At 52.3% G+C, this 18,541-nt stretch overlaps 9 protein-coding genes across 9 annotated transcripts; 5 read left to right on the forward strand and 4 right to left on the reverse strand.

Moving 5' to 3' along the window:
* Positions 1 to 198: 198 nt before the first annotated feature.
* Positions 199 to 1,682, forward strand: BDV17DRAFT_106467 (phosphatidylinositol phosphate kinase family protein). The gene is made up of 2 exons (XM_073753773.1): positions 199 to 627; positions 709 to 1,682. Exons 1-2 carry the CDS (start codon positions 361 to 363, stop codon positions 1,486 to 1,488), a joined length of 1,047 nt encoding a protein of 348 aa, XP_073620133.1. The 5' UTR covers positions 199 to 360; the 3' UTR covers positions 1,489 to 1,682.
* Positions 1,683 to 1,722: 40 nt separating this feature from the next.
* On the reverse strand, positions 1,723 to 2,815 carry BDV17DRAFT_286975 (cytochrome b5 reductase family protein; the record flags this gene model as incomplete). The annotated part of the gene is made up of 4 exons (XM_073761056.1): positions 1,723 to 1,872; positions 1,921 to 2,546; positions 2,616 to 2,758; positions 2,811 to 2,815. 4 exons carry the CDS (start codon positions 2,813 to 2,815, stop codon positions 1,723 to 1,725), a joined length of 924 nt encoding a protein of 307 aa, XP_073620134.1.
* A 317-nt stretch (positions 2,816 to 3,132) lies between these two features.
* On the forward strand, positions 3,133 to 4,473 carry BDV17DRAFT_106480 (GIG1 family protein). Its single transcript, XM_073753774.1, has 2 exons — positions 3,133 to 3,502; positions 3,660 to 4,473. Exons 1-2 carry the CDS (start codon positions 3,382 to 3,384, stop codon positions 4,169 to 4,171), a joined length of 633 nt encoding a protein of 210 aa, XP_073620135.1. The 5' UTR covers positions 3,133 to 3,381; the 3' UTR covers positions 4,172 to 4,473.
* On the reverse strand, positions 4,201 to 8,432 carry BDV17DRAFT_106483 (chromosome segregation protein SMC). Its single transcript, XM_073753775.1, has 5 exons — positions 8,230 to 8,432; positions 8,004 to 8,163; positions 6,746 to 7,956; positions 4,801 to 6,698; positions 4,201 to 4,751 (listed from the first exon to the last, which is right to left on the reverse strand). Exons 1-5 carry the CDS (start codon positions 8,265 to 8,267, stop codon positions 4,459 to 4,461), a joined length of 3,600 nt encoding a protein of 1,199 aa, XP_073620136.1. The 5' UTR covers positions 8,268 to 8,432; the 3' UTR covers positions 4,201 to 4,458.
* A 181-nt stretch (positions 8,433 to 8,613) lies between these two features.
* BDV17DRAFT_106497 (serine/threonine-protein kinase RIO1) lies at positions 8,614 to 10,609 on the forward strand. The gene has a single exon (XM_073753777.1). It carries the CDS (start codon positions 8,647 to 8,649, stop codon positions 10,324 to 10,326), a length of 1,680 nt encoding a protein of 559 aa, XP_073620137.1. The 5' UTR covers positions 8,614 to 8,646; the 3' UTR covers positions 10,327 to 10,609.
* Positions 10,500 to 11,285, reverse strand: BDV17DRAFT_106494 (putative arsenate reductase (Arc2)). Its single transcript, XM_073753776.1, has 2 exons — positions 10,931 to 11,285; positions 10,500 to 10,854 (listed from the first exon to the last, which is right to left on the reverse strand). The coding sequence occupies exons 1-2, from the start codon at positions 11,217 to 11,219 to the stop codon at positions 10,673 to 10,675; spliced, it is 471 nt and encodes a 156-aa protein (XP_073620138.1). The 5' UTR covers positions 11,220 to 11,285; the 3' UTR covers positions 10,500 to 10,672.
* Positions 11,286 to 11,650: 365 nt separating this feature from the next.
* BDV17DRAFT_106503 (uncharacterized protein) lies at positions 11,651 to 12,792 on the forward strand. The gene has a single exon (XM_073753779.1). The coding sequence runs from the start codon at positions 11,771 to 11,773 to the stop codon at positions 12,602 to 12,604; it is 834 nt and encodes a 277-aa protein (XP_073620139.1). The 5' UTR covers positions 11,651 to 11,770; the 3' UTR covers positions 12,605 to 12,792.
* Positions 12,793 to 13,207: 415 nt separating this feature from the next.
* BDV17DRAFT_106501 (autophagy-related protein 17) lies at positions 13,208 to 15,027 on the reverse strand. The gene has a single exon (XM_073753778.1). The coding sequence runs from the start codon at positions 14,956 to 14,958 to the stop codon at positions 13,267 to 13,269; it is 1,692 nt and encodes a 563-aa protein (XP_073620140.1). The 5' UTR covers positions 14,959 to 15,027; the 3' UTR covers positions 13,208 to 13,266.
* Positions 15,028 to 15,974: 947 nt separating this feature from the next.
* On the forward strand, positions 15,975 to 18,455 carry BDV17DRAFT_251581 (F-box/WD repeat-containing protein). Its single transcript, XM_073756438.1, has 2 exons — positions 15,975 to 16,632; positions 16,681 to 18,455. Exons 1-2 carry the CDS (start codon positions 16,246 to 16,248, stop codon positions 18,352 to 18,354), a joined length of 2,061 nt encoding a protein of 686 aa, XP_073620141.1. The 5' UTR covers positions 15,975 to 16,245; the 3' UTR covers positions 18,355 to 18,455.
* The last annotated feature ends 86 nt before the right edge of the window (positions 18,456 to 18,541 follow it).

Below are 18,541 nucleotides of genomic sequence, written 5' to 3' on the forward strand. Positions count from 1 at the left end.
ATGGGTGAAAGATGAAGGTTACGCGAGGGTACCACAGTGCTCAACTGCGCGATTGATGAATACAGGCTGAAAAAAAATAGGGGCCTGGAGGCTTAGATTTATTTATACAGTACTATTCAATGACGCTGAGTAGAAACAGAAAAACTCGAGGCTACTAATGCTTCTCTATACTGCGCACGTGCAAACCTTTCCTAAACAGGAACCTCCGCGGCCCGTCCAGTTAGTTTGACGTCACCAACACCAACTTGGAACCATCCAACCAGGGACACCACATCAACACCTCATCTCCCCAAAATTCCTCAAAATGTCATTGCTTCCCTTTCCCCCATTAGAATCCGAATACCACCCCAACCCCTCAAAATGGGTAACCACCGCCAAAAAGTCATATTGCGCTCCGTCCAACACGCCCTGACGCGCCCCGGCAAAGCCCGCATCTCATTTATCCAGCGCGTCCTCGCCTTCTTCCGCATCTTCTACCTAACGCTCATCCGATACGAGGGCGAGCTGTTTCGCAGTTTGCGCACGGAGGTATGGAGACTCGATGAGGAGGAGTATATCGCCTGTTTTCGGGGGAGTAGGAAGGATCCTGCGCTGGTTAGTATGGGGGATTTGGGGTTTTCGGGGTCGGTGAGTTTGCTTCATTCAACTTTACTCCCAACAAGTAGATGCGATCCATGCTAATCTCGTACATCTCTTTGGCAATTACAGACATTCTTCCGCACCTCCAACAATGCCTTCCTAATAAAGTCCGTTCCCCGACACTTCGAGCACTCCTTTTTCCGCGAGGACCTGCTAGAACCATACTACGATTTCATGCGGAACCACCCCGAGTCCCTCCTCGTCTGGATAACAGACTACATCTACGCGCCCTACAGCTCAATCGGGAGTATCCTGCGCACCTCGCCAGCGCACCACATCGTGATGGAGAATATGCTGTATGGGAAGGACAATGAGCCCGAGTTTAGTGAGAAGTGGGAAAAATACGACCTCAAGCCGATAAACTATTTCTACCCCGAGCGAGATCTCGTTCCGGATCCGCTGGTTAGCGAGGAGACGATGGACAGGTTGGCTGATGAGTTTGATGATAAGATTCGACTGACGCGGAAGAATCACGATGCTGTGATGCGGGGTCTGGAAGCTGATACGGCGTTTCTTGCGAGCGCGAATATAGTCGACTATTCGCTATTCCTTGTGCGGTTTCCCGCGGGTGCGAAGCCCGGGACGATGGGGAGGAAAACGCAGTGGCGCGTGGGGGTGACGAGCGCGGATGGGAAGTGGAAGTATCGTGCTGTGTTGCTGGATTTTTTTTGGGCGAAGCATAAGCTGCATGCGCAGGCGATGACGGGGGCCGTGCAGGCGTTTAATCTTATTGGGCGGCAGGGGCCGATGAGTATTACGACTACGGCGGAGGAGTATCGGGAAAAGTTTTTGGCTATGGTGGGTGGGTTGTTGGAGGTTTATGTTCCGAGGAGCAATGACATGGATTGAATGTGATTGAGCTTTTCGTTTTGATTGATGGTGGCAAGAACATGTCTATAGCAACATTTCTAGTATTATTAAAACATTTCTGATCTCGTGGCTTCCGATGAATGCATGAACATATCGTTATATTGCGGACCGGGTCACTCGACCGGCGGGATTCAAGCCCAGCTGGGGAACATCTGGCCGCTTCAAGACCCGTACTTATAGTGGTGTGCAGGCTGAGCACGTATTGTCGCTTGCTTAGAAGCAGAAGACCTGGTCCTCGAGCTTGCTGACGGGGCGGGCCTTGGTGTAGCCAAGAGACTCGGTGGCCTTCTTCATGGCGCTGACCATGGGAGGAGGACCGCAAAGCAGGATCTTGATGTCGCTGGCGGGCTTAGGGAGGCGCTCCTGATGATAATCAGTGGATGCACTAGTTCTATATATGGACAAACTTACAGTAATCATGTCAGGAGTGACAAAGCCAACACCACCAGTCCAGCCCTCAGGAGGGTTGTTAAGAACGTAGTAAACGCGGAACCCGTCATCCTCAGCAGTAAGTTTCTCAAGCTCCTCCTTCAGCAGGATATCGTCGGGGTTAACGTTGGCGAAAATCAGATCCACTTGGGTGGTGTCGTTTCCACCGTTGCGAGGACGGTTGCGGATAATGGCCTTGATGATTTGGAGCATGGGCGTGATACCGGTACCACCAGCAATCATACCAATGTGGCGGCACATGTTGGGGGTGTAGACCATTGCACCCTTGGGGCCGCGCACCTTCATGGTCTGTCCGACCTGGAGGTTGGTCAGGTACTTGGAGATGTTACCCTGGGGGTAAGCCTTGACAAGAAGGTCAAAGTAGCCAGCTTCATTGTCAGACGAGATGGGCGTGTACGAGCGAACGACCTCCTTGGGTTGACCCTCGATGGTGGCGGCGAGAGAGATGTGCTGGCCGATGGGGAGGCCGAGGATGTCGGTGGGACGGGGGAGGGCGAAGCGGTAGATGGTGACGTTATGGGAGATTTCGTTCTTCTCCTTGAGGAGGAAGTCTTGGAATTCGGTAGGATTTAGGACCTTTCTAGCCTCTGTGGGTGTGGCATGTCAGCCCATGCATGACGATAGTGGATGTGACAGTTTGCGGATGCTGTACTTACTGACGCTACCTGTGGTTTGGGACAGTTTGAACGCGACAAAGACGGCGGCAAGAGCGACGGCAACGGGGGCGAATTCCTTTTTCACGAAGTAGGTTCCGACCACCAAAAGGGCGGAGGGGAGGTACACTCCGGTGATGTTGTCACTACCAGCGGTCAGCTCATACTGAGGGTTCAATATTCGAGAGAGGAGCACACCTCATATTGGCGATTGTGAAGCCTCCGACCCCAATGAGAAGTGTAAAAGAGAATAGAGTGAGCGAAAGGTAAGAGGAGAGGAGGGATATGGAGCAGAAGCGGCGGAGAGGAAAAGGTTGAGAACTCGGGAGTTGGAGATTGGCCGGGTTTTGTGACGGTAATTACGCCGATCGTCTCTTCTCATCGGCCGATGTCCTTCCGAGCCCGTACCAATGTATACTTCGCAATCACAACGGTGCTATACTAGTATCTAGAAGGCTAGATTGAACTGGAAATATGATCAGGGTCTCCCAGTAAAGTGATGACTAAAATTAGACTCGAGCAGCTCGAGTGCGGGATTCAATACCACTGTTGCGTGTGCTGACCGCAGGACAGCTCTTTGTGACTCCTACAGATTCCCCGCAGAGGGGACACCACCACCGACCACAGCCAACTCACTTGCTTCCACTGCTCCCGGGATTCATTTCCGCACTTGTTGGCGATTTTTTGCCTATCTTGACCAAGTTATCCGAGCCTCGTCAGAGTAGCTATCAATCAGACTATCACATCATACCATCAATCCACCGACACCATGACATTAACAGTCGAGGAAGAGCCCGCCTTCAACCTCACAGATGTAGACCGCGCCGTCCTGGCCCAGACAGACGATGAGTTCACCTACCATGACTGGGAGGAGCTGACGGACATCATCGGTATGAACTATCTACCTATTCTCTTTCCAACTCCAACAGGCCACTTTCTTTCCCCTACCCCTCCCCCTCACTCCTCCCATTCATTCCACTCTCCATTTCCCAAATCCAAACCCCAACCCAGTCCCAGTGGCACCGAGCGGCTAACCCCGCATCCCAGCACGAGGCGATCTCGGCATTCTCAAGCGGAAACCGTCCGACCTGCTCCGCTACCTGCACTGGACAAAATCAATCAAGGCCGAGTACGGGAACATAACAAACTACATCTGCAAGAACCGGCTGCACTGGCCTATCCCGTCCTCAACCTCCCCTCTGACCTTTTCCAACCCCACCCCCTTCGCCGACGCAAGCGATTACAAGATCCTGCGCAACGACTGGCCGTATGGTCTTGCAGCGGGAATAACGCATCTAGTTGTTTGGTCAAGGACGCCGATTGCGGTTAGGGGTGAGGATGGGGTCATTACGGAGGAGAGTCGCGCGCTCATTGAGGAGTTTGTGCAGAGGGTTTTTGTTAAGCGGTTGGAGGGGCCTGATGGGGTTGAGGGGCCTCAGGGTAGGGTGTTGTGGTTTAAGAATTATACGGCGCTGCAGAGTGTTAGGGGCCTTGAGCATATTCATATTCTACTTAGGGAGGTACCGGAGAGGTTTTTGAAGGAGTGGACGGGGGAGTAGAGCGTTTGCTACCTAGATCTTATAGATCGATGGGGTAGAGTTAGACATATACTGAGCAAACGGTAATAAGGTTATTGCCGTGATTAGATATGGAAGCGAATGGAATGCCTCAAACGTGCTAGTATTGGGAATCCTGAACCTGATAGAAGAGTAAACTAAAGTACAGCGAAATAAAATAGCCCACTAAATCGCGAGGGAAAGCAAATATCAAGCACGAGCACCCATGAATAAATCAAAAACATCATTACCAGTCATCCCAGTCCGGTCTTCAAGTAGACCTAGCAGGTCTAGGTCTTCTGCTCCTCCACGAACTTAAGCGCCTCCTCTCTCGACACAACATCAATAGTACTAGCCTTCTGCCGGAAGCTCACACCGTAGCACTTCTCGGCTACATGCAGCATCTCCGGCCGGAAAGTCGTGCAGATGAATTGTCCGTTCGTCGAGTCCGAGATGGCCTTGAGCATCTGTGCCACAGCAGTACGGTACTGCGCGTCTAGGTTGGCGTCGATTTCGTCGAAGAGGTAGAACGGCGCGGGGTCGCAGGCTTGGATGGCGAATACGAGCGCAAGGGCGCAGAGACCTGTTGTTGTTAATGGGTATACACTATGAATGGGTTTGGGGGTACATACTCTTTTGACCGCCACTGAGCTGCTGGATTCGCTGCTGGTCGTCGTGCTTGCTGTTGAAGCTGACGCTGATGCCGACTCCGACGTAGTTCTCGACGCTTTGCTTTGCTTCCTCGTCTTCGGACTCGAGGTCGTCCTCTTGGCGCTGTGAACGGTCGGTTTTGCGCTGGATGATCAAACGTCCTCGGCCTGCCGGAACGAGTTTCTCGAAAATGTTGGCGAATTCACGGGATACCTGCTTGAAAGTTCGCTCAATGGCCTCGTCCTTGCGCTGATCCAGAACCTGAATCAGGTCGTCGATAGATTTCTGAGAAGCGTCAAGCTCCTCCCTTCGGCTGGTGAGTGTCTCCCGCTGCTTCGTGAAGCTGTTGTACTGCTCGAAAGCCTTCTTGTTGACATGCGAGTACTTCTTCAGTGCCTCGTTGGCTTTGTGCAGCTTCTTGACAACTGTGTTGGAGTCTGTGTTCTTGTACTTGGTGAAGGCTTCGTCTGGTAAGACTCCGAGGTCTCGGATGTTATTCGCACATTCGGCGGCTTGCTTGGTCAGTGCCGCCTTCTTCTGCATGCTCTTCTCCATGCGGCGTTGGTGTTTTTCAATTGACTTGGCAAGCTCTTCCAGCTCTCGCCGGGTTTCAGCATTGCGTTGGCTGAGCTCTGACACTTGGGCGTTTGCTTGCTCGATGGATTCGTCTACTTGTGCAAGTCTCTGGCCAACCTTTTCCAAAGCCTTGGATAGACGCTTCTGCTCGTGCTGGGTTTCTTTGATGCTGCCTTGGCCATCCTCATCAGCCAGGTCTGCATCTTGGCCAATCAGCTGATCAAGGCGAGGGTTCAGGTTCTCCCGCAGCTCGGCCTCCAGGATTGACTTCTGTCCCTCGAACTCACTGCGTTGGCCGGAAAGCTCTTGATACTGCTGGCGAAGATCTTGAACGGTTGAATTCAAAGTCTCCAGGCGTGATTCCTCTTCATCAGTGAGGGCTTTCTGAAACGGCGACTTAAGTTCTGCTTCGAACGCGTCGACCTGATCCTTCAAAGAGGCCAAGTTGCCTTCGATGTTACGAAGTGCGCGTCTCTTGGCGTCTAAGTTATCGTTCTGCTTCTGGAGAAGGTCACGCTTGTTTCTCAGTTCCTGCCGCAAGGGCCCGCTGCTGTTTTGTACTTGGTGTCTTTGTTGCTCCAGTTTTTGCAACACACCCACTGATCTTGTAATGAGTTGATCAAGCTTTTCGAGCTCCTTGCGGATCTCACTTCCACGGTTCTTCTTGGTCTCGTACTCGTCCCTCCACTTCGCAAGATTCTTTACCGCATCCAGACGAGATGACCGTGAGTCGTGGAAACCACCCGTCAGCGCACCCCTTTTATCAGAGCGATCACCTTCAGGTGTAATGGCGTTGACACCGTGACTCCGGGCGTACTGTGAAGCCACTTGAAGGTTAGGGCAGATGATTGTCTTGCCGAATACATGCTGGAAAGCTGTTTCGTATGCACGGTCGTATTGCAGCTTCTCAATCATCGGGATTGTGTCACTCGCCTTGGGCATATTGAGTGGCTTGCTCCGTAGCCGGTTGAGAGGCATAAATGTGACTCTTCCCGCCTTTTCTTGTTGGAGAATTTCGAGAACCTTAGTGGCAGTGTCGTCTGTATCAACAACGTAGTGGAACAAACTCTGCCCAGCCGTGACCTCGACCGCGGTGCGGTATCTATCGTTGACTTCGAAGAGCTCCGCAAGTGTTCCGTAAACACCTTCCAGGTTATGTTGTCGCTTGATCCTTCGCACTGCTGCAATACCACGGCTTGTATTGTGGTCCATCATCTGGGACAGATTGCGTTCAGCACGGTCAACCTCGTTCGACGCGTTTGACAGAATCGAGTCAAGCTTCGCCTCTTCTCGCCAGAGTTCCCTACAATGGTCAGCAACTTCCACTTCAGGGTTAATCTGTGAGCATACTTTCTCTGGTCCATCAGCCGGTCCCTCTCATCCTTAGCACCTTGAACCTGCTGTTCTACCGATTGGATGGTATCGCCTCTTCCATCGATTTGTTGACGCAGACGTTCCGTCTCTGGTTCTAAGAGGGCAATACTGTTCTCAAGTTCTGTAATGTCTTCTTGCGTTTGCGACAACACTGACTGTACGCTGGATATGGAAGTGTTGTTATTCTTAATCTCCGCTTGCAGCCACTTGTCACGTTCAGATTTATTCTTGAATCGTGAGTTCCGGCCTTGCTTGGCGTACAACCTCTGTCGAACTGTTTCCGCCTCGGTGAGTTTCGCTTTGGCATCATCTTCTTGATCTTTGGCCGTGTTGAAACGTGGAATAAGGTCCCGTAATTCTGTCTGGCGCTCTTGAATAGCTGTCTGGACAGTCTTGAGCGCCTCATCGTGACGCGTTTTCTGTGCTTGAGCAGCGGCCTGATTATCTGAAAGCGACTTGGCTTGTAACTCCACCTGGGCAAGTGCCTTGGAAGCTTCACGTCGCTCATCCTCCAGCTGTGCTTTGTCGACCTTCAAGAACTCGATTTGTTGTTTGCACTCTGCAATCTCTGCGTCGACTTGCGCCATCTCCTTCTCCCCTTGGATGAAACGGTCGCGATTGATATCCGTATCTTCGACGCCGGTTTGCCGTTGCTCTTCGAGACTGTCGAGGAAGCTCGAAATTTCTTGCTGCTCGCGGGAATATATTGTGTATTCTAAGCACCTTCGCTCCTTGTCCTTGTCCTGGAAGTTTCGTAGTTCGTCCTTTTCCTCTTCAAGTTCCGCAAGCCGCTCGTTGATGAATTCCAGTAGCTCGTCAATCTTCTCCCGTTTGCTGTTGGTTTCATGCATGATCTTCAGAGATTCGGTACGGCGCGCTTCATAGACCTGGGTACCTGCAACTTCCTTCAACAGATTCAAGCGCTCTGAGTCCTTCATATTCGTTAATGCCGTAACTCGGCCCTGCGGCACAATGTAGTAAGGGTTTGATCGCGAGAATCCGGCCGACTCGAGTAGGTTCATAACGTCTGATTTCGTCGCGTTCTTTCGGTCGAGGGTATATTCATCTTTCTTCAGACCAATGGTTCGACGGAGAACGAGCTCGGGCTTTCCAGTAGGAAATCGATCGTCGGAGTTGTCGAATATAATTTCAACGTACGCTGACATGACTGCTGAACCGGAACCTTCCTACGCGCTATAAGCTTCATATCGGAACGGAAAGGCGAGAAACGTACGTGCAGCAGAGCCTGCCGCTCCTCTCGGCCTAAATGTGTGTAGGCATCGCTGAGGACGAAACGAATCGCCGCAAAGAAGTTACTCTTTCCGGATCCATTACGGCCAACGATGACATTATGCTTCGGCGAGAAGGGTTCAATGACCGTTTGGTCCTTGTAACTAGTACAGCGAGGGCACATTAATTTCGACTTATCAATAAACATATGACGCGCAGGGGACACTCACCTCTTGAAGCCTTGAATAATAATCTGCTTGACATACATCTTGACCGACACAACGCGATACACTCAAGGACCACGGCCTTCACAGCACCACGCGGACGAGCCGCAGATTTCACAGTCCAGGCCCTGACTGTGTGACACAGGCGGAATGTAAGCAGTTGACGCCGGGAGTGTTGGGAGCCTCGATGCGACAATCGACAATCAGGTACCTGCCCAGCCTAGGTCGCCCCGAACGGAACGCGACCAACGCGTTTCTTCCGCCAGCGGGGTTTTTGCCGGGCGGTCTGCACCAGCTCATCCACCAGGTCCTCAGCCAATCAGATAGAGGAACTGCCACTTTTTTCTACCCAAATTTCTCGAACACAATTGTTCATACCTCCTTCGAATACTGATTTGGAGGCTATCAGATTTTGCCACAATCATGTCTTCAGATACAAAGGCTACAACTGCCTCCCCGGCCGACGGCTTAGCTCCTTCCCACAACTATGTCCCCAATCAAGGCTATGCGAACCCCGATGGCACAACCCCCGCCATGGCGGGGCAAGACCTGACGCCGAACGACGAAATTGACGAAGACGACGAGTACTACGATGACATTTTTGAAGAAGAGCTAGATGCAGATGATTTCAGCTCCTCAAATCCGGCAGACCTCACAAAGGCCTACAACCGCCAGCGGAAAACGAACGAGCTCGCCGCCGATCCGAATGCGCCGAAGTGGACGTACCCGAAGACCAACACGCAAAAGCCTACGGTCAACACATATGCATCAGTCGATGATGAGATTAAATCTTTAACCAAGCATGCGGCAAAGATCAAGCTTGATAATGTGCAGTCGGGGTTGGCAACCCGTGGTGACCGTGGCGGTGACAGAGCGGACAGAGCTACCTCCGAGCAGGTGTTGGATCCGCGAACTCGCATGATTCTCCTACAGATGATCAACCGCAACATTGTTTCCGAGATTCACGGATGCCTTTCAACCGGTAAAGAGGCCAACGTCTACCACGCAATGTTACAGCCCGAAGAAGACTTCGACGCCCCGCCGATCCACCGCGCGATCAAGGTATACAAGACCAGCATTCTGGTCTTCAAGGACAGAGACAAGTATGTTACTGGAGAGTTCCGATTCCGTCAAGGCTATAACAAGAGCAACAACCGAGCAATGGTCAAGGTGTGGGCCGAGAAGGAAATGCGTAACCTGCGGAGAATTCACGCCGCTGGCATTCCTAGCCCTGAACCTATCAATCTGCGACTTCATGTTCTAGTTATGGGCTTTGTTGGAAACTCCAAGGGTGTAGCCGCTCCCCGGTTGAAGGATGTCGAGTTCGACATTCCCGAGCCGGAAGCCAAGTGGCGTGAAATTTACATCGAGATGCTCAGCTACATGCGCGTGATGTACCAGACCTGCCACCTGGTGCACGCTGATCTTAGCGAATACAACACTCTTTATCACAAAGACAAACTATACGTCATTGATGTCAGTCAAAGTGTCGAGCATGATCACCCGCGGAGTCTGGAATTCCTACGTATGGATATCAAGAACGTTAGCGATTTCTTCCGCCGGAAAGGCGTTGAGACGATATCCGAGAAGATCGTGTTCGAGTTCATTATATCATCTACTGGCCCAGCCACAGTATCAGATGAGCTTCGCGGTGCGGTTGAGAAACTCTTCGCTCTTGAACCCGAAGCAGGCGACGAAGTAGACACCGCTGTCTTCCGTCAACAGTACATTCCTCAGACACTGGACCAAGTCTACGACTTCGAACGTGATGCGGAGAAGGTTCACGCCGGTGAAGGAGGTGACCTCGTGTACCGTGATCTCCTCGCGCGAGAGAAGGGTCCTAGCGCAGACAACGAAGACGAGTCCGACTCCGACATCAGCGGTGGCGTCTCGGTAGAGGGCTCCGAGTCTGAAGAAGATGAAGACACGGAGAGAGATCCCTTCGAGAAGAAACCGCCTCGCGGAAAGCGGCACGAGGATAAAGAGTCAAAGAAAGAACACAAGAACAAGGTCAAGGAAGAGAAGCGTGAGAAGCGCGCGAACAAGATGCCGAAGCACTTGAAGAAGCGCCTGGTCTCGTCGTCCTCCAGGAAGAAGAAATGAACGATCAGTTGAGCACTCTTTCTCCAGAACGCTTTGTTTTATACCACAAGCAAGGAAATGCGCTTCTGCAAAGGTGTCACATTGTGCTTTACTGATCGAACCGTCGTCACCACCTCCAGAAGGTACTCGCTCGGTTCACCCACTCGGCACACATGCCGTCAGGACGAGGGCAACGACGTCCTCAAACAAACTTCAGACGCCTCTTTATCAAGGCCGACCCTAAAAAAAGATAGACTTTTATGAGACATGAATATACTTTAGAGTCAGATATGGAAAGACGACATTTCTACAAGCCCTTCTCAATGCGTTTATCAAACTCGTAATCTATTCCGATGAGTATGTAACCTCATTTCTCCCAAACGGCCGCATCAAACCCATCCATCAACGCAGTAAACTCCTCGCCAGCCTTAACCCACCCTTTGATTCCACCTTCTAGCTTCCAGCTCCTCACCTTCGCATCTCCGCCCTGCTCCTTGATGTAATCCGCAAACCAACCCGCCGCGCGCGTCCCGCGGCCCTGGGAGGACCCTACATCCCACTCAGCCTTCTCAAGTCCCCAAACCAAGCAAATCAGGCGAAAACCAAAAGAAGAGTTAGCACTCACCACAATAAAACACCACATCCCTCACCCCGCCACTCTCCACAAGAGCATACAGCGTCGGCAGCGTCGGGTAGAGGCTCTGAGCGGGGAGATTCAACGAACCTCTAATCGTTCCGCCCTCAAAGTCTGTCCTGCGAAGGTCGACGAGGAGGAAGTCGGCTCCTGGTGTTTTGGATTCTGGTGTGTTTGGTTGGAGCCAGGAGAGGATGGTTTCGCGGGGGAGGGAGTCCGGGTTGGAGGTTTTGGGGGTGGGGAAGGAGGCGTGCCAGGGGAGGTCTTGTTCTGCGGTCATTATGGTATGGTTGGGATGGTGGGATTTATGAGGTTTGAGGTTTATGCAAATTTGGGATTGTCAAAGTATTAAGCAGTGTTCTACTCTATATTTTATAGGTATACCCCTGGTGGAGTGAGGGAAAATGTCACTGCGGGGTTGTTATTGGTTGCAGAGCCTCATTTACACCCATGGACCATGAGGTGCCCAGGGTCACCAACAAGTATACTCTGTATACTCTTAGTAAGTGGTCTTGCGTAGTTGTTTGTTTACGTGGAACACCATCAACCGCGCTTGCCTAACGTAAATCAACCATGCTCCTGCCTCAATAGACAGCAGTGTACTATATATATTCAGCCTGTGACTCAACGGCCCCCAACATCAGCTCCACAATAAGCATTATCATCATCATGGATCAGCTACCTGAACCTCACTATAAAATATGGCTCGGTCGTGACTTTACTTTAGACCTAGACACCTTCACTATACTTGTTATTTTTGGTTTAGCTCTATATTTTCTAATCGGCGCTCATCAAAACGAACGAGAACCTCGAAGAACAACAGCAGATATCATGTCCGAAATCCACATTGACCATCCAAATGTTCCCCGTATCCACCTTCTCTGCATGGAAGACAAGTTCATCACTGCTTACAGTGATGCGCATTCTAAATACTGGCCTGAGGCCACCGGACGACGGGTGCCAGCACCGCCCCGGGCAGGTCAAGACCAGACCAGAACCCTGGTTTCGCCGATCGATATACAAATCCACAACTGCAAACTCGCCGACCTCCCAGAAGACGTGAAGTTCGATCTCGTTGTCTCTCCCTCGAACTCCTATGGCATGTTGGATGGCGCCTTTGATGATAAGATCTCAAGGGCCTTTTCTGGCAGCGCCGAAGACTATTTTATCCTCACATACGCCGTGCAGCGGGAACTCTATGACAAGTACCGTGGCTTTGCGCCGCCTGGGACATGTACGCTTGTTCCGTTCCCTGATCAGCTGGTGGATGATGAGGGCGAGGGCAAGAACCCATGGGGCTGCAGATGGGTGGCGATTTGTCCGACAATGAGAACGCCGGAAAATGTGCAGTGGGATCGCGAGATTGTGTATAGATGTGCCTGGAGCTTGTTATGTGCTGTCGAGGGGTGGAACCGCCGTCTTGAGAGCGATAACGGAACATCAACTGGCGATGCACGGCAGGGACGGATTGAAAGAATCCTCATTACGCCCATGGCCACAGGGTGTGGATGTGTGAGTCCAGAAAGATGGGCGGCGCAGTTTGTGCTGGCAACGAGGCACTTTGCCGAGGCCGTTGAGACTCCGGAAACTTGGTCGCGCTTAACATGGGAGAAGTTCCTTGACGATACGGAGCAGGTCAAGGCGACGTGGAAGGACGAATCTTAGGGAAATTCGCTCTCCCGATATGCGTGGTGGCTCTTCGACCGTGCTCTGGCTGTTTTCCCGGTAGTTTGTTTGGTGATGAATTTCGTGGCTTGGAATGAGGGGGCAGTTCGTCGTCGAGTTAGGTCTCACTTAGGTAGCGTTGAAGAATTGTAGTAGATAGAAACACAAATGTCATTCGTTTCATAGCATCGTTAGCTGACACACTTGTATCCGATTAATGGGCGTAGTTCTCCCGCCAATGTGGAAGATCTACCTATAGGGCGAACTCTATAGATACCTCATTCCAACAAAGATAGACCTATCAGAGCTCTCTTTGATCCTCAGCAGACAACCTCACAAGCGCAGCGTTTACATCAGGCCTCCACTGCTACTTATAATGAGGCATGGCATGCCCCATCCGAGTATACGTCTGCGATGCGCGGTCGAGTCTGGATTAGGACAGGCGGGGCCTGGATTCGTTTGTTCATCACTTAGGTCATCTAGGATATGGATACAATATCAAGATCTGGACGGACAGGAACTTAGTGCAACCTACGGGGCATAAACCGTGATCATGTATGTACATGGTCAACGATAACGGAATATAAGATATGAAAGTAGACGGACGGGCGGATAGAAAGGCCTATGGAGCCAGCTCATAGGCCATCCGTGTACTAGGTAAACTACGCTTCCTGCCGGAGGACGTTCCGCTCTCTATCCCGGTTTTTGCTTTTCAACCGTGCGAGAGCCTGCTCGACGAGTTGCTTGGGTAAGTTGGGGAGAACTTCACCGGATGTAGAGTCTCCGTTTGGGTCTGAGCCTTCGTGGTGCTCTTGTTGTTCCGGGTCTGACTGCCCCTCACTTTGGCCTTGTTGGGCGCCGACCTCGTCATGACCAAGCACACCTTTCAACGGACCGCCCGAGATACGGTGAAACTCGACGCGCATTGGCTCGCGGCTTAACCCCGGCCATATATCAGACGGGAGATAATCGCCCTGCTCGACGCGGAATGTCTCGCGGGCGTTGACGTCTTCGTCGTGGAGGACGTCCAGCTTGGCCTTGGTGTCACGGAGGATTTTCTCGACGCGGTGACGGACGTGTCGTCGGCGTGCAACTTCAATGATGAGTCCGTCGTAGGCGTCTAGGAAGCCATCGTACAGTGCACTGAGGTCGGAGAGGTCCGCTAGGCCGGATTTGATCCGGTCGTGCTCGTCGTTCCAGACGGCGGTGAAGCTGTGCGCTTGCGCGATATACCCCGGTAATCGGGTCGATGCAAGAGAGGACAAGTGGGCAAAGACTTCCTTAGTGGCGTTGTAGATTGCAAAGTGTGTCTCTCGTTGGGCGAGGAGGTTCTCGATCACAGACTCCATTTCCCCGATGCGGTCTTGGATCTCCATCACGACATCCTCTGCCTCGGCGGCATCATTGATGATGACACTGACCATTTCCCGATACTCGGAGTCGCTGAGGGGGTCCAGTGGGGCGTTTAAGTTTGCGTTGATGTCTCCTTCGATATTTGGACCGCCACGGCTGCTGATTACCCCGGCGGGCATGTCTCCTGTGATTGATTGAGCGGCCGCGCCTCCGCCCTCAGTGTGTTTGACGGCCGTAACGCATAGGTCGAAATGACGGACCAATGATTCCAATAAATTCGCCATTTCTTGCGCATGCATTTCCAGGGAATGCACCATTGAAGACATGGACGATAGAGAAGGCAAGCTCGAGTTAGAGCCTGAATGCGAGCTTGATGAGGAAACCGAAGATCGGGAAGAGGCTAGCTTGGTCGTAGCACGATAAGTCCCCAGCGCCTTTTTGATAGACTGCAGCTCGTCATCGAAAGTATAATTGGAAGTGTCCAGGTCCGCCTGCGCGGCATTGGTGCGATCGATCGAGCTTTTTAGTGTTGCATGAAGCTCCTCAACTCCCCGTTCGTCGACAAAGTCATGAAGACTCTTTTCTTCCTCCCCTTCAGGACGAAAGGAGGCATGGACGATTGTCTCTCGAAGCAACCCGAGGGTCTTCCTAAGCCGGGCATCAGCCACGTCGAGGCTCTTGAGCGCCCCTGCGAATTCCGAACGGCCCCTGAGGGATATTTCCTCGACCTCGGCTCGCACATTGTAAAGCAGCCTGAGTTGATCGTTAAGCCCACTGCGTAAGAAGCCCGTGCGCGCAGAAACCACGACACTGTCCTCCAGCGTAGAGCGGGCAGATGTGACGATTGCGTCAGCGCGGTAGACCTGGTTGATCGATGATAGGGACCTCTTTGCTGCCACGAGATGTGAAATCAATGTTTCCAGCGAAGGCGAGTCAGATTCATGGCCCTGGGCCTCAGCAGGAAGCCCGCTGGATCCCGACGATGAATCTAGCGCTGACATTTCGGTGCTGTCCGACAAGTATATGGGCTCATACAACTGACGCAATCAAGTAGCCAGCGGCTGCCTCTTGATGAACGCCAATGAGTATATGATGGGGAAGAGTCGCAGGGATCCGATGAAACCTCGTTATCAGGTAAGTCACGAGACCGGTCCTCAAGGTACGCTCGTGATCACAACTACATCAAGACCACTACAACTACAGAACTCTTGTATAGAACGCCCCAGCATTGTTAGGCGATTGGGTGTGATAATTTTTATAAATGGTCCATGGTCTTGAATTGAGTTTCCCCAAGCGGCTTGAAAGGTAGAGCTCTGCGACAGCCCCAAGGTCCTCGATTGTCGATTATCAACGCAGCTAAACGCGCGTGAATTTAGCCTCGATCAACCCATCAGGGACGAATGAAAAGTGCCTGATTCTGCAGAGCTGCTTCATTAACTTCCGGTCGGCGTAGGAACCGCACAAATCATTGACGTTGGCTTGCGGTGAGACTGAACCATGGGATTCGCATAATTGGTCTCAGGCCAGCCCAACGGCCATCTAGAATGCGCAATTACGAGGGCTTCCGACTAAGCCGTAGCATCTTGTGCAATCCCGTGTCAGAGCACGACACTGGCCGGAATGTCTCAGACTCCGGAGTCAGACGAGGCTGTAAGATAGCGCGATCCGAAAGAAAGGGTGAGCTGGGGTTAGCCTGGAAGATGTGTAACGGTGGGCAGTGGGGACCTCCGGTTGCGTGCCTGAAGCACATCTGGAACCTCGACTGATTAGGCCGCGGGGGATCTGAGGTCTGCAGAAGTCTCGGGCGACATCAGGCCCAGAATGGCGGCTAGTGCAATTGCGATGGCGCGTGGCGACGAATGGTGTCAGTCCAGTCGTGGCAGAAGATTCCCTCAATCTTCGTCACGTTTGGCCGCGATGGCGCCATTAATGCACGTGACTGTGGGGACTTGTCAAAGCACGAGAGGGCGACCCTCCCTTGCGTGATTGCGCGATGAGCCATCTTCAGGCTATCTCTCTTACCGCTTCTTATTCAGACAGGCTGCCCTTACACTGCTTTATAGATCTTCGCATCCGGTTCCTGATCCTGCAATCCCTTGTCGGTCCTCATATTCGGCTTTCCTATCTCCCCTCTCGTCTCCGCTCACCATTTTCGCCACCAAGGTTCCCCTCTATTTGCGTCAACAGAGAAGGACCTCGTTTGTTACCTTCGCCTCTCAGTGTCCAACCCCGTCGGCAGAATATTGGGCCTGGCACGGCTCTTTGAGATCCGAGCCGACACCTCGAAAATGTCGACTACCGAGGATAACCAGGTTTCTCATATCGTGACGGAAAGACATCGGTCAGGCGCCAGCATCGAGTCGCAGGAATCGCAATCCTTCCAATCCCTGTTCGGCGGTGGCTCCCAAAGCCCGGAAGAAAGGCACAAGGAACTTGAGATACATCAGCATGGGTCGCACGGTTACGACGCCGCCAAAGCGCCCGCAGAGCTTGCGACTGAGAGTGTCGCGCCCTTTCTCGCCAGACACATCCCCAAACAATATGCCCCGCTAGGTGCTCAGTCTATTCTACCGGCTGAACTCAAGAGCGCAAATTGGAAATACTGTTATCGCCATCGACCGGACCTCAAATGCAGACGGCAGGCCGACGAGCCCTCGATGGACAAGCTGCAGCGAGTAAGTCCTTCGCCGCCTTGGTAACCGTTTGCGTTTCTGACTTGACAGGAACTGGAATCGCTTCCACAAGGCGATCAGCAGAGCATCTCCCATGTCTGGTCACTATTCTCCGCCGCCCCTGCCAAACACCGAAAACTCCTTTTGCAAGGCATCATGGCTCAATGCTGCTTCCCCCAGCTTTCGTACATCTCCGCTACCGTTCGCGACCTCATCCGCATCGACTTCGTCACCGCCCTTCCTCCCGAGATCTCTTTCAAGATCCTTTGCTATCTCGACACGACCTCACTTTGCAAGGCTGCTCAGGTGTCGCGCGGATGGCGGGCGCTAGCCGATGACGATGTGGTCTGGCACAGGATGTGCGAACAGCATATTCATCGCAAGTGCAAGAAGTGCGGTTGGGGCTTGCCGCTACTGGATCGGAAACGGCTGCGCGAATCGAAGCGTGAAATAGAGCTCCGCGCTACGAACTGGGACATGAGCGCAAATGCCGGATCCCCAGAACAGCAGGCAGAGTTGCCGGTTGAGGCCATGAGCACGGGCAAGCGCAAGCTTCAAGCCGGCGAGGATGCTGTTGTCAAGCGCCACTGTTCGTCGCTGGGGCCAGAGTCTGAGAAAGACGAAGATTTCTTCAAGACCCGGTATCGGCCATGGAAAGACGTGTACAAGGATCGCTTCAAGGTTGGCACGAACTGGAAGTATGGACGATGCTCGATCAAGACTTTCAAGGGTCACACCAACGGAGTCATGTGCTTGCAGTTTGAGGACAACATTCTTGCCACCGGCTCCTACGATACGACCATCAAGATTTGGGACACCGACACCGGCGAGGAGCTACGCACACTCCGCGGGCACCAATCCGGCATTCGTTGCCTGCAGTTTGACGATACCAAACTGATCAGCGGCAGCATTGATCGCACCATCAAAGTGTGGAACTGGCGCACTGGCGAGTGCATCTCTACATACACCGGTCATCGCGGCGGAGTGATCGGGTTGCACTTTGATGCTTCAATCCTTGCGTCTGGATCTGTCGACAAGACGGTCAAGATCTGGAACTTCGAGGACAAGTCGACTTTCCTTCTGCGTGGACACACAGACTGGGTCAACGCCGTGAGGGTCGATACTCCATCTCGCACCGTCTTCTCCGCCTCTGATGACTGCACTGTCCGCCTCTGGGACTTGGACACAAAGAACTGCATCCGGACTTTCCACGGACATGTCGGTCAAGTTCAACAAGTCATCCCCCTACCTCGCGAATTCGAGTTTGAAGAGCACGATGCAGAGTGTGAAAACGACGACCTCAGCACAACATCAGGCGACAATGACCCACCTTCAATTCAGGCTTCAATGGGGCTCGAGCCGAACGCATTGGACCAGTCCTCCATTTTCGGACCTTCTTTTGACAACGGTCGTACCGCGCCGCCCCGGTACATGGTCACTAGCGCACTGGACTCTACGATCCGTCTCTGGGAGACTACGACAGGCAGGTGCTTGCGTACATTCTTCGGTCACCTGGAAGGAGTCTGGGCGCTTGGGGCCGATACCCTCCGCATTGTGTCCGGTGCCGAAGACCGCATGATCAAGATCTGGGACCCTAGAACCGGCAAATGCGAGCGCACCTTCACTGGCCACTCTGGGCCGGTAACCTGCATTGGCCTCGGCGACAGCCGTTTTGCTACAGGCAGCGAGGACTGCGAAGTGCGGATGTACGGATTCCAGAGCTAATTTTTGTCTTTCTGCAACTTGACATAACTTCTAATGACTGTATTTATTGACGGATGACGGATACCCCCTTTAGCTGGCGTTTCTTTTCTTTTCTTCTTTTTTTTTTTTTTTTTTTTTTTTTTTTTTTTTTTTTTTTTTTTTTTTTTTTTTTTTTTTTTTTTTTTTTTTTTTTTTTTTTTTTTTTTTT

This window comes from Aspergillus undulatus (genome assembly GCF_047715775.1).
Source record: "Aspergillus undulatus strain CBS 261.88 unplaced genomic scaffold BDV17scaffold_3, whole genome shotgun sequence".
Lineage (NCBI taxonomy): Eukaryota > Fungi > Ascomycota > Eurotiomycetes > Eurotiales > Aspergillaceae > Aspergillus > Aspergillus undulatus.

Coding starts and splice junctions, on each gene's coding strand:
- BDV17DRAFT_106467 (XM_073753773.1), top strand. CDS start 361: ATGGGTAACCACCGCCAAAAAGTCATATTGCGCTCCGTCCAACACGCC. Junction 628..708: donor ATTTGGGGTTTTCGGGGTCG/GTGAGTTTGCTT, acceptor TGGCAATTACAG/ACATTCTTCCGCACCTCCAA.
- BDV17DRAFT_106480 (XM_073753774.1), top strand. CDS start 3,382: ATGACATTAACAGTCGAGGAAGAGCCCGCCTTCAACCTCACAGATGTA. Junction 3,503..3,659: donor GGAGCTGACGGACATCATCG/GTATGAACTATC, acceptor CCCGCATCCCAG/CACGAGGCGATCTCGGCATT.
- BDV17DRAFT_106483 (XM_073753775.1), bottom strand. CDS start 8,267: ATGTATGTCAAGCAGATTATTATTCAAGGCTTCAAGAG. Junction 6,699..6,745: donor CGGCTGATGGACCAGAGAAA/GTATGCTCACAG, acceptor TGACCATTGTAG/GGAACTCTGGCGAGAAGAGG. Junction 4,752..4,800: donor GCTCAGTGGCGGTCAAAAGA/GTATGTACCCCC, acceptor TAACAACAACAG/GTCTCTGCGCCCTTGCGCTC.
- BDV17DRAFT_106497 (XM_073753777.1), top strand. CDS start 8,647: ATGTCTTCAGATACAAAGGCTACAACTGCCTCCCCGGCCGACGGCTTA.
- BDV17DRAFT_106494 (XM_073753776.1), bottom strand. CDS start 11,219: ATGACCGCAGAACAAGACCTCCCCTGGCACGCCTCCTTCCCCACCCCC. Junction 10,855..10,930: donor GGATGTGGTGTTTTATTGTG/GTGAGTGCTAAC, acceptor AGTGGGATGTAG/GGTCCTCCCAGGGCCGCGGG.
- BDV17DRAFT_106503 (XM_073753779.1), top strand. CDS start 11,771: ATGTCCGAAATCCACATTGACCATCCAAATGTTCCCCGTATCCACCTT.
- BDV17DRAFT_106501 (XM_073753778.1), bottom strand. CDS start 14,958: ATGTCAGCGCTAGATTCATCGTCGGGATCCAGCGGGCTTCCTGCTGAG.
- BDV17DRAFT_251581 (XM_073756438.1), top strand. CDS start 16,246: ATGTCGACTACCGAGGATAACCAGGTTTCTCATATCGTGACGGAAAGA. Junction 16,633..16,680: donor CGATGGACAAGCTGCAGCGA/GTAAGTCCTTCG, acceptor CTGACTTGACAG/GAACTGGAATCGCTTCCACA.